At 42.1% G+C, this 15,953-nt stretch overlaps 1 protein-coding gene across 15 annotated transcripts in view; it reads left to right on the top strand.

Annotated features, from left to right (window-relative positions):
• The window catches only part of TENM4 (teneurin transmembrane protein 4), a 1,646,934-nt gene that overhangs the window by 1,454,425 nt on the left and 176,556 nt on the right, over positions 1–15,953 (top strand). For 14 of the 15 annotated variants that reach the window (XM_068654787.1, XM_068655360.1, XM_068655430.1 and 11 more), the window contains one exon: positions 11,209–11,379. The exons of the other annotated variant lie outside the window; for it this stretch is intronic. In XM_068654787.1, the coding sequence (XP_068510888.1) occupies positions 11,209–11,379 (171 nt within the window). The remainder of the gene's footprint in view (positions 1–11,208; positions 11,380–15,953) is intronic. 15 annotated transcript variants of the gene reach the window in all.

Below are 15,953 nucleotides of genomic sequence, written 5' to 3'. Positions count from 1 at the left end.
ATGAAAATCTGATAAACTCTCCCACCATCACCGGCCTTTCTTGCCTTCCTCTTTATTTCATTTTGTCATACCTTAAATTCCTGTCCTCACTGCAGTCAGAAGCTTTTGCCTAGGACGATGATGAGAACAGCATATGTTTGCTGTTATCAGATACGGTAGCACATAGCACAGCAGCAGCATCGCACCTTGCTTGCCTGGTACAACCGTACCATCGCTTCCTTGTGTAAAGAGATTCTTTAAAAAGCAAAGCAGAACAAGGCAGTTAGCAGAGAGGATGGCTATGCTTACACTGTGTACTTAGAAAGGAGCTCTAATTCGATGATCAGTGGAGCAGAATTTCTTTCAGTTACGGTAAAAAATATAATGAAATCAAACATCAAATGGTCTTTCTAGGGCTTTTGGTGGAAGAAAAACACAAAAACAGTCCATCTAAGCATAATGATATTCCAAGTGGTATTAATTCCAGTGGTCAGCAGCAGTTTATTTATATTAGTGCACCTTCTCCAGCCAAAATGGGGCATAGTCTACTCCAGGCTGTGAAATAAGTGTATGTGGGACCATTCCAGGCATCCAGCTGCTCCAGACTGGGTCCATTTCTGTTCTCCCGACCTCTCGTGGATGGTCTCAGCCAAAGAGATCTATAGAGAACGATTTCTGCTCCTTCCTAGCTAGGATTCCTCTGCACAGGAATTCAGGTGCTGGCTGAGCAGAACCAAATTCATGGCAGAGTGCATTCTAACAAATTAATTCTATGGACTTCCAAGTTCCTTCTTGGCGATATTTCTTGGTAGTGTTTAATTCTCTAGTATCAATGTAGTTTTGAGGACGAAGGGTCAAGGCAGAGAACAATGTCCCTGACCAAGCACGTTGGTACCCTTGTGTTTAAGGATGAAGCGAAATGAACATGGCCAAAGTGATCACAAGCAAACAGATCCTAAACAGACTTATGGAAGACAGGTTCTGGACCTCCACTGCCAACACAGTCATCGAATTACACAAAATTTTGCCCTTGGACCTCCAGTTATTCCATGTTCTTATCGCAGAAGAGTAGAGGTAGCAGCGAATGGTGACAGCTCCTTCTATTAGACAGAACAAACAATAGTGTGTGCTTTATCACATTCCTGGTCTGCACAGAGTTGGCTGCCATAAAACTAGAAAATCTGAGTTCACACATGCTCAGGAGGGACCTATTTAGAGTACTGTAGCAAAATTGTCTGCACTGAGTGTATTCTTTCCCCTTTCCAACCCCCTCCTACTGCTACCAACCAGGCTGCACATATGGCATCCCTAGAAAGCAATTGAACGTGCTACAATGCCGGAGTTGCCAGGGTTGAGTGGCAATCTCTGTGCAATTGTTCTGCTCAGCACTGGGCCAGTGGAAAAAAGAAATAGCCTGTGATGAGAGAATTAAAGGCTATTACAGGGTACATATGCATCCAGGAGCTGATCTAAAATCACACACGCAATCTTAATTCTGTTCTTCGCGCACTTCAGAGCGCTTGACTTGGCAAACTTTGAGTTTCTTTAGTAAATGCTTTTTTTAGGTGTAATTAAATATAAAGATGGCTGTGGGCCTTTTAAGAGAGCACTGTGGGTTGCATTTGCCAGCACTTGCCTTAATCTATGTGCTGGATTTAGTTCGAAGTCCAAGGGAACAAATCATCGGGTTGCGTTAAGTTTCGTTACTGAGAGAGCTTTTCACACTGATCTGAACCATTCACTTAGATTTATAGTACCTCAAAGTACTGGGCTGGGTTTTGCCCATGGTGTCTGGGCAGAAAAAAAATAAATAAAAAAATCTAGTGTCATTAATTGTGCTGTGTCACCCACTTTATCAGCTTTCTCAGACTGTACATTTGTATCCATTTGCTGAGCTTTTGTACAGGAGAAAAAAAAAATCCCTCTCCAAATGAACTGTTGGAACAATCTGCTTCTTTTTCAAGTTCATGTAAAGAAAATTAGAAACTAAATTAAAAGCTTGTTAGCCTGCTTTAAACATACCCACGTATTTGTCATGGCCAAAGCAGTTAAAACAAGAAGATACCCCTCAATACATGTGCAGATAATTTTTTTTCAGATCTCTTCAAAAAGCCACCAAGCCAACCAGATTCAGCTTTAGGGCTCAGGTTTGATGATGCTCATGAGCACTCTCTGCCTCGATCTACAAAATGTGTAAATTTGTGCTTCATTTAAAGCACCTCCATCACACTCTTGAAGTCACTGGATTCACTCAAGCTAAGTACAGCTTACGTTAAACCTCTGCTTTGGGTATCGAGGGATTCAGAGACTGTCGTGTTGTTCATTTTCCTTACATCACCTAGCACAGCCCAACGGGGGCTCCAGCGCTATTTCAACCTGCACGGTGACTAATGCAGTTTTCAGCTGATTTTAGGATTAAACCATAAGCAGCACTCTCAACTCATTTGACTCATCTTCAGAATAAAATTCAGGAGGATTGATGAGCCGACAAGCTACCTGACAGATCCATTCACTCATCAAACTCTACACAAATGCTTCGATCTCAGCCCCTAAGCTGGGATACTAAATGTAACCTCTCATCCCACCTCATATGCTGGGGTGCAGGTGACAGATTGCGATTTTGAAGCCACAAAACTATACTTTTTGGACTTTAAGCAACCTAATATATTAATTTGGAAAAGCAGGTTTTCTCACAATATCTGGCAGAGCTAATAAGGAAGGAAGCATGGGAGAGGTTGTCGATTTACCTACGTAAATTACACCCTTTTAAACAGGGTCTCATGGTTTATAAGCGCGTAATGAAATGGTGTTTGTAAAATTATACTGTCCACAACAGGCTAGCCCAGAATTTCAGTACTTGCAAAGCAAGGCAGGAGGCCCTCTGGTAGGGCTGCCTGTCCTCATTTCTCTAATTGAAGTGAGTAGCCCAATGGGAAAACCATTATTTCTAATATTATATACACAAATTAAAACTCCATTTAGAGGTACAGTGGGACCATCTTATAATTGACTTTGATCGCGAAGAAATGTCTCAGTAATATTTATAGTAATATGGGCTCTGCCAGAAAGGGTATCTAGAAGGGAAAATATTATTTTAGTGAGAAAGGGCTGAGCACGTCTAACACCAAATTTACTAGAGCGGTGAGGGCTGGAATAAGCTGCTTTGGTGCAGTAAGCTGCCTAATAGCAGCAAAATGTTGCTGAGATCCATCCTTCAACTTCTTATTCTGCTTTCACAATGGTGAAGGAAATTACAGGTTGTATTTAAGCAGGCAGCACCTCGGATAAGCCACAACACCTTTATGTCATTTTTTTTTTCCTATAGGTTGACACTTTAAAAAATCCTCCTAAAAATACCCTATAAAAATATGCTAAGCATTTAAAATTGCAGTTTTCTTCCCTGTAGGAGATGAGAAGCATCCAGCAAGCTACTAGAGCACTGGAGGGGCCAGCGATCATCTATTAGCAGTCTGAATGGACAGGCAATCACTTGAAAGTCTTTGATCCCCAGGGGTAATTAGGAAGACATTGAATAGGAAGTGCTGACTCTTTGCATCGAACAAACATTGAGTTTAACTGCTTCATTTTATAACATGTCTTCCTCCTAGTCACTTCCTTGAAGGTTTCAAAGAAATGTGATGCTTCAGCTGGAAGCTTTTTTTCCTTCCCTATTAAGAGCAATTGAGGACTAAATTAAAATATAAAGTGTTCTCCTAAGAAGCGACTAATACTATTTGGTAGACCATCTGCTTCTGTCTTGGAAATCTTTGATACAGCTCTTCAGTGAGGAGGGGTCAGAGAATAAATGGTGTGTGTCAAATCAAAGCAAGTGAATGCCTTTGCAGCCAGGAATTTAGGTGATTAACACCATGCTTTGTTTCCCTGAGAGGTAGGCCCTACTCTGGTGGCAGCATTTTAAGAGGTAGGAAGCTCTCAGTCGTTTGAATTCCTTCTTTGCAGGTGGTGATTCTGGCTGGGGGAAGGAGGACACCCAGGTTTCCTTCTGGTGCTTTCATGGTTTGAGCTCAGAATGTAGAGGAATGGCCAAGCAATATAAAAAAAAGAGACAATTACCTCTCTGTTTAGCACCTAAATCCTTCATTCTGCTCCCTTCAGCCAGGGACGGGCAGTAAGGGTTCTCCATTCCTCAGCATGAAGAATTTGCAGCCTGGCCTAACAGTGTCTCTATCCCCAGCCGATGAAGGTTTGGAAACCTTTTTTTCTCACTGGAGCTGGATCACCAAGCGATCAAGGAAGGAGCCAGCCAGGGAGCTTACAATAAAGGGCATTACCCTAAACATCCCCCTTTGTCTCGTTTGGTTTTATTTTTCTAAATGATTGCCCTGTGACAAATAAACCAACAGGGCAGGAAGCAGAGGCGTGGGACCTCCCAGCCACAGGCTGTGTCTTCGCTTCAACAACACACAATTTGATCTGTCCTTGGGGCTCTGTTCTTTGAGGCCTCTTAATTTTGCATTTCCAGGCCTGGGTTCAGCTGGGCTGTGTGCGGGGATCTCTGCTCCCACATGGTGGGCAGGTTCACCTTCATCTGGGCAGGGGGTGATTTCTGAAGTCGGGTTTTCCATTCCATAAATAAGTGCTTTAAGCTGTGAAAGGAGGGCATTTAGCCGTAGGAAATAACTCCAGATGCTGGTAATGTCGCAGAGAGCTGTGCAAAGGTCCCAAGGTAACTGCAAAAGTCCATGCAAGAGCCTCTGTCTCTTTGTCCCGCAGCATCTGGCTCAGTGACCAGGTATTTACGGGGAAAAGGTGTGAATTCATGATATTACGGACCACTGGGGTCTGCAGTCAGGATACTGAACTTCAATTCCAAGGCTGAGAGCTTGTTTAGTACTTGGACATTAAATTCCTGCAGCGTCAGAGCCCCAGGCCTGTAGATGAACCCCACGTGGGGCCTGACTTGGCCCTACAAGCAAGGAGATCAGGTATGATACACCACATCCAGTCTGGCTTTTCTTACCCCCTTTTGACACCAGAAGGGCCACAGGAGCCACTTTGGTCCTTGTTCCTGCCCTGTTGGCATGGCCTGCCACACCAGGCCATGGAAACATTGTACAGCACGGAAACAGAAACAGCAACGTAAGAGAAAAACAAACTGGTTGTTTTCTTTCTCTAATGTTTGTTTTGCCGCTTCCATTCTCCTTAATCTTGCGTGCCTCTTCCTTGATTTATTGAAGATTGACAAACCAGTGATTATTTCATGCTGAAAGGCTCCTTTTCATAACATTGAATGTCACAAAAATATGATTAATTCTGCAACAGTCAATTCTCCCACTTCTACAGAAATCATATAATTTCAGTGTAGAGAGACAGTTATCCAGATAATTACAGTCAAGTTTATTCCAGAGACAGGAGTGAAAGCAATACATTTACTTGAGTCAAAATTAGCCCTGAGTAATTCAGTGGAGGAATTCAGCTTTTTTTTTTTTTTTTTTTTTCAATTAGGAGAAAAAGTGTAACTCAGGTCTCATTTTAGAAAGTGTGTTATTATAAGACTGATTGTTGAACCTGGAGGTTAAAGAGAGATGTGTAAGCACTGCGTATCTCATGCTTGATTCCACAAAAGAGAGGGGAGCGAAGAAACAAACTGTTTAAAATATCTTCTTAACCACTCACTGAGCTCCAGCTGTTTTTCCTTTTTTTTTTTTTTCTTTGCTTTCCTTTGCTCTCTCCGAATCTTCCCTCTTTTTCTTGGTTTCCAACCTGTATTTTTCTCACCCTCCTCCTTTTGCTTTTCCATTTTTATTCTTGTTCTTTATGGCATCCGTGCTTCTTACACCGTCTTTTCCAACTTTCTTTGCCCCGTCCTGCACTGGGGGACTTTGGAAAACCGTTCTTCCTACCAGCAGCACTCCTCTGGCTTGTTTTATTTCAGATTAGAAGCCCCAAAGACTTTCTGTCTCGCCTGACCGCTCTCTGGGCTCCGTGTAAATCCAGGCTGTGCACCACGCTCATGCTGCTGCTGATTCACTCCTTGCTTTTGTTGAGCTCCCATTCAGAGAAACTTTTTTTTTCACCATTCAGAGCAAGACCGTAAAACAATTGCTATTTTCTTCATTCATTAGCTTCCCAAGGAGCTTCGGCTGGGTGAGGAATCGCTAAGGCAGCAGCAGTAACTTCAGGACATAGCTCGGGGAGGACAGGAGAGGAGGCAGCAGCAGAGCCTGTGAGAATGCATTTAGCAAACACTACAGAAGCAGCTGGTGGCTTCGGCCGTAGCCTTAATTTCAAACATCGTAATTGATTGGTTTGGTTATTTATTACACTTAGTGTGCAGCTTTGGGCAAAGCAACAAGCTAATAAAGGGCAAGCAGTGTGTTTTTCAGGTTTTTTTTTTTGCTGACTGGTGTGGTTTCTGGGGGTCTCATATGCTTCAGTAAGCACGTCTTGTCTATTCTTCTCCCCGTGATCTATCACAATCATCTGCCTCTCTCGGCGAACTCCTTCGCTCCATCAACCCGTCCCAAATAATGTCCATTTTGTTGACCATGTGAATTATTATCTTTGTCTGTTTTCACCCAAAATGCTCTTCCAGTTTCTTTGTTCTGCTCTCTGCTGAGTAAGAAGTTTTGACTTCAGGCTTTCGCTGTGTCATAAGCAAGTGGCAATAATACAGAGACACCCCAAAGCCTGGGTTTCTTGAGAGCAAACTTTGAAAATAAATTTCCTCTTTATTTGGCTTAACAGCATCAGCTAATGTTGCTTATGGCCTCCACAAACTGCTGCAGAGTAGGAATAATGTGATGCCGAAGCAAATAATGTGTTAAAGCCTGAAGACTCATGATCCTGAGTACTTGGTGCCACCAGCGTGAACTTTGATTTATTTGGGTGGTTAAATAGCTCGTCTCATGCTAAAGCTGTTTGTAAATTTGCTTTGCTCAAGCGAATCTGGGTCCAGCAAATGAATAGCCCCATCACCTTGCCGTGGCTGAATTGCTGAGCTCAGCAGAGCCATCAAACCCTAAAAGGACCGTGGAGTTTGACTCCCTTCTTTTGCCCACCAAGAAGGCAGCGAGAGACGCCGCAGGGCTGAGGACTTTATTCTGCCACAGAAAACTCTGTTTCCCATTCAGCAAAGTTCGGGGCACTTTTTGCTAGCGTGCAGCCATCATTAAAAGTGTGCAAGCGTGCTCGATGTCAAAACACGAGCATAATGAGCCAGATGTCCCAGATGCCTTTACCACATCATCCGAATTGTTGGTGCTGAAACGGCCCAGAGAGCACACACGCGGGGTTTCCCCGAAGTATTGTTTCCATTTCAAGGGAAGGCAGACAAAAGAGTTTTATTAGCCATGGGGAATGTAACCAAAGCTTCTGCAAAGAGCATGTCAGGAGGCTTCCCAGGCAGTGAAAGCTACATGGTATTTTACAAAAGGGTACGCTCTAATGATTGTTAATTGCAGCGTGCTCTTTTAATACAGGGGGAGCCTTCAATATCTGAATATCTACTGAGCGTCATGGTGGGGAAGGAAGAGGGAGGACATGGGGGCTTTTAGGAAGGCACTTCCACATCTTATATCTAGCTGAGCAGAGAAAAAAAAAAAGCCAAAGAGAAAATGTCAGCAGTGGGTTCAATTGACCTGGAGACTGAGAGCATCAGGAATCACAAACTATTTTTACAGCCTTACTTTGCTTTTAGGAACATTAACACTTCAAAGTATGCGACTGTGTTTCTCATCCATAGTTCCAGGGTTTTTCCTTGATTATGGTCTTTTTTTTTTTCCCCACACGAAAGAACTTTGCATCAATTTAGCACAGAACAAGGTTGATCTGTGCCGTCCTAAAACCTTTAAGCAACTGTGTGCATCAACAGTTTTACACGTCCCACTGAGATTTAGAGAGCCAAAGCATCCACTGCTGTTACTGCTTGACTTTTTAGCATGAGTATGGCACTTAGGGGAGAAGACTGAATCTTTCATCAGCTTGCAAATCAGATACTGCTGGTATTTGGTAGATAGCAATGATAAATACTTAGCTGGGTGATTTCCTAGTAACACACATAGCACCAGGGTGTGTTTCCAAAGCAAATTGGACTTCTTGTTCGAGTTTCTGAAAGGCTTTTGTGGTTATTACTCACCTGCAGCAGAAATTATGTGCTATTTGTCTTACGGTTGTGAATATTTAGAGGTTTTTATATTGTTTGGAAACATCAAATTAGAAAGTCTTAATGGAGCATGAAGTGTAAGCTTTTGCATTGTTTTCTGGATTTTTTTAAAGCCACTTAGTAAGCAAATACTGTTCAAATAGCTCTCTGTTTCTCAGATTTTTGCACTTTTGTATGCATGGTGTGCATACAACTCATAAGGCATGTGTGTGTGATGTTGGGATTGAGGTACATGGGAAGCTTTTTGCTTCAGAAAAATCTATTAACCAAAGACAAAAGTTGACATGTTAATGCAGGCCTGTCTGATAACATAGATACGATACTTTTATCTGTGTGTGATAACACAGGCAGCAGCTATGTTACCTGTAATTCTGTCCTATTTTCTAGACTGGGACATTGTAAGATACTTTGCAAACATTTAGGGATGAATGGTGACCTGGCACCATGATTCACTTGCTCAGGGAGATGGATAATACGCAGAAAAGTCACAGCACTTCCAGACAGCGAGCTCTGTCCTTTGACTGAAGCACGATTTTCTCTTCCTAAGACATTTCCTCTCAAGTGTTTTTAATGCTTTTTGCATGCCTGGAGGAAATGCTCATAGCCTTCCCTCTGCAGCCAAAACACTGCTGACTTCTTCACCTTCATTTTCATGCAGTAAAGAAAGATGTACAAGCAACAAATTCCTGCTGAGGACAGGAGGCACTTAAGCTGTGATAGCCAAAAGATGGAGCATGTCAAATGGTCTTGTGGAAAAGCCATTGGCTCAATTCATGCCTGAGCCAGCGATGCCTGTATGAGCTTGTGTAGGTCATTGTAATCTGAAGGCATCTGATAGATGGAGTTGGAATTAAGCACTTAGGTCAGCAGAGGCATCTGGACTGCTTGCAGTCAAGGACTGCCTGAGTTTGGAGGAGTGAAGAAGTCAGGTTTCATTCTCCTCTGACTACAAACACCCATGTGGTTAACGTGGGAACACGCTAAGAGCTCTGCAGCATCTGGGGAACACTCTGGTCCCTGGAGGGGTCCAGTCTGGACGGCGTGTTCAGGCAGCATCTGGTACTGGGCTTACACAAAAGCTGCTGGAGGAGGAGTGCATGCAACACCTGTAGGGCTCATGAACCTGTGAGCACAGAGTAAGCTAAGGGAACTAACACACTTTGAAAGTCCAGAGAAGTGAACTGAGTCAGTCCTCTAATCCGATATACTTCTCTTTTTGCTTTCTGTGAAGGAGAAGTAACAGATTCCCACCTGATGAGGTTTTATGAGGTTGAAGGCTGTGAACACGTGTCCAGGCGGCCTGGTGAGGATGAGGGCCATATAAGAACAAAAATGCTATGCAAACGTAGCAATGCCAAATGCTTGATACAAATTCCTTGCTCCTAGTCTGATTTCTTCCCTTGCACTGTATCTCTGCCAAATATTCTCCCTTCAGATCCAAATGCTGGCCACTGCCCGGAGTGTGCTGGGTGCACCACCAGTTGTGCTGGTAGTATTCCTGCTGGGTACGTGTACTTGGATAAACACATTTGGGCTGTGGCCAGCTCCCTGGGAGACTTCCCTTGCTGCTTGGGGGTTTTAGGAGAGTATTTTCTTTCCTAATGATCCAGACTTTGTTAACAATCCCAGGCCCAGTTTACATGGTAAAACGAGACGTTTGCTCTCCTTGTTTTGTGATGTTGTGTTAGTGCAAAGACAAGTTTATTCATGTTAGTAAATGATAGATGACCTAATTGAGACTGAAGTGGAAAAAAGTCACTGATTTTGCTAAATTGCCTAAACATGCCATTTTTTGGAGAACTACTCAGATTACTTTTCAATCATCTTGAAAAGATTGTTCCTGATGCACAGGTTTAAATAAACTAGCCACTTGTCCCTGACAGTGTTTGCCAAGCTCAGCTGTATCTTTGTGAACAAAATGAGAGCTATATAAAATGGAAATGCTCTTATTTCCACGCTGCTTTTGACTCTTTTTGTTTATGCTAAATGGCTGTGATTCTAGTGCCACTGCACAGTTTCTTGGAGAAATTGTAGAGTAAAATATCAAGGCACTCCCTTAGAAAAGAAATGTCATTCCAAGTGTAGCAAATATCAGATCATTTAGCTGCAGAGAGCCTGGAGCTAAACTGGATCCTGATTGAATATGAAATGTTTATGTTGGGGAAGGAAGAACTGATACGGAAAGCCACGTTGTTTTGCTTTCTATTTTCAAGGGGCAAGCATTAGTTGTGTAAGCATAATATTTTCCATACTCCACATACATGTGTTTACTTTTTAAGTATTCTGTCTTGTTCCTTAACTTCACCTGTCTTTATGTAATGGCTTGAGATAGATTCATGTGCACACTGGATGACTTTGTGTGGCCAAGAAACCTAGAGAGAGCTATGTCCTGGTGTCACACAAATGTAGATGGTGCTCCTGGTGTTCAAACCTCCAGGATGTATCTTTGGTCTGGGTAGGGGAAGCCAAATTGTACTGAGGAGTGCTCACTTGTGGTCATGTTGCATTCCTGGTGCTGAGCACAAAGGGATCTGCTCAAGACTGATCTAAAATTGTCTTAAGATTTTCTTGGTCTTACTCAGGAAAAACTGTCAGAGGAGCGTGTGTTTAATTGATGGGTTAAAAAGAAAAAAAAAATAACCTACACAAAAGCATATTGTGTAGTCAAAGCATAGACTACAGCAAAGCAAACCAAAGAGCAATTTCCTAGGATCTATTGGTATGCTGAGAAATATATAATACCCCTTGTATTTTCACGTTCACCACATCGTCACCCCAGCTTTGGGAATTTTCTGAAACATGGTGCCCAGTTATTCCCTCTGTGAGAATGGATCAGGTGTGGTTCCACTGGAAGAAGCAGGGTGGATTGGTAGAGGTGATCCAAAACTAGTTAAAATTGGGCTAAAGGCTTAGTGGGGGTAAAAAACTTAGGGAATCGGCACAGTAGAATCAGTAGGGGCTGTCTAACCACACAAAACCCATTTTTGCCCTAAATCAACGACCACCAATAAGCCAGTGGACTGAGGGTTTAGGAAGTTCCCCTGCTACAAGTTCTGAATCTCTCCCAGGCAGAAAAAGATGACTTTTCTCATTGCTCACCACAGCCATGCACCTGTTTGGCCTAAACTGGCACCTGCAGCCGATGGAAGGGCAGATGTATGAAATCACGGAAGACACGGCCAGCAGTTGGCCAGTGCCAACGGACGTCTCCTTATATCCTTCGGGGGGCACAGGGTTAGAGTTACCTGACAGGAAAGGCAAAGGAACCAGTGAAGGTACGGTCGGTGTGTGTCCATGTCGTGAGTCTTCTGTCTGCCTCTGAACTCCAGCCACCCAATCTCATGTTCCATTACCCTCAATGCTGCCATTGTCAGGTGCTTTCTCCAGTCTTTCACGTCTAGAACTAGTCGTCGTCAGTCTTGTTTCCCTATGTGTCTGAGTTTCATACCCTTCTGATATTCACTGATGCGATAAAAGTGTGTACAATCCCCACCACACATCTCAAGCATTCTCAAGGTGGAACTCTGCACCCTATCTCTAAGGCTACAGATATCCATCATGAAAACCCTGCCTCAAATGCCTATTTTCATGGAGACAAAACGTCTTGAAAATTAAACGATTCCTGGAGCAGTGGATCCAACAGAAACATTTGGTTTTGCCTATTCATTGCCACCATGGGCCAAATGTTTTGAGGACCAAAGAACCAGTGGGTACTGGTGTTCCCTGGCTGGACATCTCTTTGCTAAGCTGGCCAGATGGAAGTCCTGCTCTCCTCAAAGTGTCGTGGTGCTGGCAGCTCGCAGATTTAACTGAAATTGGAAGCAGCTGATGGTTTGTCAGTCCAGCAGCTTGACATCTTCCTGTGCTCTGTATGGAAGCAGCACTGCCAAAATTACCCGTAAACCCTGCAAGGGCAGGTGTTTTATCCCTCCCGAAACTTGGAGGAATGAGGAGCTGAAAGATTCAGAAAGCTTTTCTGCAATTCAAATACTCGGAAAGCTGTTTTGTTTGTGTGTCGAGCTGCTTTATACAAGGCTAACAGATTCCCATCAAATTTAAGTCTTTGGCTTTTTTTGGTACTTATTTTGGGGGAGGAAGGTTTTGGAGTTAGAGATTTGCTACTGTTCTGGCAACTCATTGAATTCAAAAGTTTCCAAAGTTCCCTAGACTTTGGCAGAGAGCTTATGTTTATCTATTTAATTTAAATTAATTCTAGTCTTTTTTTTTTTTTCGTTAAGAGCTTATCTGCCTTTATCAGTCCAAATAAAAGCCCTAATTATGTGTGTTCCCTAAAACAGTGTATTTACTAGCAACTGACGGCTGACATCAACGTTCTGCAAGGAAAAATCAACCAAGAGAGTTATTCTCAGCAAACCTGACTAGACAGTGGAGCAAGCTGCAGATATCATATGTTGTATTCAAAAATACTTGCGACAGACCCTTTTTTTTTCCCCCTCTAACTTGCCATATGTTTTGGTTTTGGAACATGTAGTTTTGATCTGTCCACTTCCTTTTAAAAGTCAAAATGAAAACGAACGAAAGTATTTATCTAAGACTGCCATCCAAATCAAAGACCTCCACTTGATTTCTTTTTCAGCCATGCTTAGTGCTGTCAATTGAAGTTTTGATTGCTGCCAAAAAGCTCTGCTTAAAAAAAGAAATCTGGAAATTACCCTAGGAGTTTCATCAGAAGCCCCCTCAGGTTTGTGCTTCACACAGATGTTTGGGAATCCGTAGGTTTAGAGGAGAATATCTTGTCCTGACTAAGGAAAACCACACCAGGACAAGATGTTTCTTGCAGGACTAATGACATCCAGCCTTACAATGCAGCTCTCTCCCCATCGAGCGACTGTGCAACCAGCTCTGGGCTAGCAGTGTTGCGTGGCTGCTGTTCTCAATCAGAATTAATGTGATTGGAATCTATTTTTAAAAAAAATAGATGAAACCATATTTGAAAGTGCTCCTGATCACACTGAAACGGTCTGGAATAGTCATACAGCTGATCAGAATGAATCATTACCAACACCTTGCCAGTTCTCATCTGTGGCTTTGCTCTAGCACAGCATTTACGGGTGTTTAAGCCCATCCCTGTTTAGCAAAGCACTTAATCACATGCTTACATTTAAGCGTGTAATTAACTGTGATTGAAGTCAGAGGAATACGAGTGTGTTCTTAAGTGTTTTGATGAGTCAGGGTACCTTGGTATCGAAAATACCAGCAGATTCAGCAGGGGCCGAAACGAAATGGTTCATTTTGATAACCAAATAAATTAGGAAGAGTTGCTACGGCAACTAAAAAGTTCAAGGTAATGCATGGAAAGAGCAAAGTAATTGACAGCCCAATTAAGGATTCAGACCTGAAGTTAATTTTAAGTAGTCAAATATTCTGATTAAAACCTAATTTCTGATTAGAAGCTGAAATTGCTTTCTTATTGTACTTTCTTTATGAAGAATCCAATTTGTAGGGCCTGATCCTACTGTAGGTTAAACCTGGGATTGACTTCAGCCTGGTGGCGAGCCGTTCTGCATCAGGGTACCTCCAGCTGCTGGCTGCACAGCATAGCCCGGCTCACGTCGCCTTTTCAGCCTTACAACAACCCACCAAGAGGAGATAGAAGCTTTGTAATTGCATGTACAAACAATTATTTATGTGAAATTGTCTTTTTCAATCACACAAGTGTTTTTCTTGCTTGAGCAATTGCTGCCTGTACGGGCAGAATACACACTGTGCTCAATTTCTCCAGGCTCTCTCGTGCACAGCACCATCCATCATATTAAATTCTCACCTCCCCCGATTCACTCCACTGTGCAGTCTTTATTAATGAACAATCAGGGCGCATATCAAATACTTTAGATTTTCATCTGAATTTCTATGAATCTATAAAACGTGTCGGTAGCAATCAGAAAAATAAATCCTTCATCTGAGCCCCAACAGGTGACGTCTTTAGGTCTTTTTAATAGAAACCTGAATCTTTTCACCCTACAAGAATGGCATAAGAAACTTTGCATGAAGACATGGGAACCGTTTCCTTTAATCCCAACAGTGTGAAAAGTAATTTTTAGGATGCCAAATAAATATTAACAATCCTTTTTATAAAGCAATCCCCTTTGGAATCAAGCTAGCTGATTTCCATTGTCCAGCTGTACTCTTTTAGCACAAACAATTCGGTAAGAATGTCCATTTACCTAAGCTGCTTCTGATTATCTCTATTAATATACACTTTGACTAAAAAAGGATAAAAAGTCAGCAGATTTCCCCCTCGTATTTATTTGAATTTGATGAACAAAGATAAATGAGAGTGTTATAAAATAACCGGTAGCTTTTTCCTATGAACAGGCATCCACTGTTTTCGAGACTGTGCTGGTATGCATAAAACTTCAGCCACAAGGCAGCACAGAAATGAAACATGCCATCAAGCCCCACTCCAACAATGTACTTCAGCAGTTGTAAACTTGAATTAGCTAATCAGGGATTAGCCTTATTTGGACCAAAAGTTCTTCTAAAATGTTTTATAGAAAATTGGAAAGATCTCCTGTCTACAAAGAAATGTCGTCAGATACTCCTCTTGGTAATGGTCAATATGCATATAATTTATAGATGGATTTTGGAGAGACAGCTAACAGTTTACTTCTGTCTCTCCTGGAGAGTTTGCATTGGGATGACATATGGAGAAGTTTAATTTTTAAAGGAAATGTTAAAAGAGTAAAATGAGAGGTTGTTCTACCAATCACCTTTTCAATATGGCAAGTAAATTCTAAGACTATTTTACTTTAACTCATTTTAAGTAGAAAAAGATACTTTTATTTCATATATCCTGTTTCCCACATGTAGGTTCTGGAAGAAAAATTCTTATAATTTGATTTTCCTGCAAAATACTGCATGTTCCTGAAAGTTTTCTTCTCATTTTATCAGAATTGTTTGATCTGTGAAACACAGAGTACTGAGGTGTAATGGCACCGAGATAACAAATCGATTTGGATTTCTAAATTTAATAATTCGACCTTGATGGTGATACGATGTTCTCCTTACTAAAGCCAAAATCTTTTTCTTTTTTCTTTTTTTTTTTTTTAATTTCTTCAAGTACAAGTGTCCTTAAAGGCTGTTTGTTAAGCAGTTGCTGTCATCTTCTTTCTGCACTGCAGGTGAAGCTGTGTGGCCACTGGTTATGGCAAAGGCCAGACAGCATTTGGGGATTTCAGTGTGCATTTTGTCCATACTCCCTGGGCTTCCGTGGGGTTGAGGTTTTCTCGAAGCAGCCACCAATTCTGAGAACTGTGAGTGTGTGGGTGCCTAACCTGGAGTTCCTCAGCCTTGTTTTCCAGGGATGCTGAGCTCCCTGCTGACTCCCTCAGATGTTACGACGAGTGCTGATTGCCATCCACATGCTCAGGCTCCCCAGTCTGGTGGTTGCTTCAGAAAACAGATGCCTCCATTTGTTTGGCTGCTAAAGGAAGATGGATAATCCTAACACACTTCACAGATTGTATTGAAACCTAATTAAAACCTATCAAGTTTCTTAGTAGATATTACTGACGTGCAGGGTATGATTTCCATCATCTTTTTACTCAGTCCTTTTTAGCTTTAGCCTTTTCTGGACTGATGAACAAATTTGAAATATGGATACTGCTTTCCAGCATTAATTTAACAGAGAAACATTTTCCTTTCCCCTCTCAGGCATCCCTTCATGCTGCTCTTCTCCACACTGCCATCCCATTCTGTGACACGTGCCTACCTCACTGTTACTTCCCTTCTCTCTGCTAATGTAATGATGTCTCTTCTCCATCAGTGAACTCATTTTCATTTGTGTTATAATGCAAGACGATTTATTTTTATGTAATGTAATTACACA

This window comes from Anas acuta, chromosome 1 (genome assembly GCF_963932015.1).
Source record: "Anas acuta chromosome 1, bAnaAcu1.1, whole genome shotgun sequence".
Taxonomy (NCBI): Eukaryota; Metazoa; Chordata; class Aves; order Anseriformes; family Anatidae; genus Anas; species Anas acuta.
Note: the sequence above shows the minus strand (reverse complement) of the source record. Positions and strands in the feature narration are given on the sequence as shown.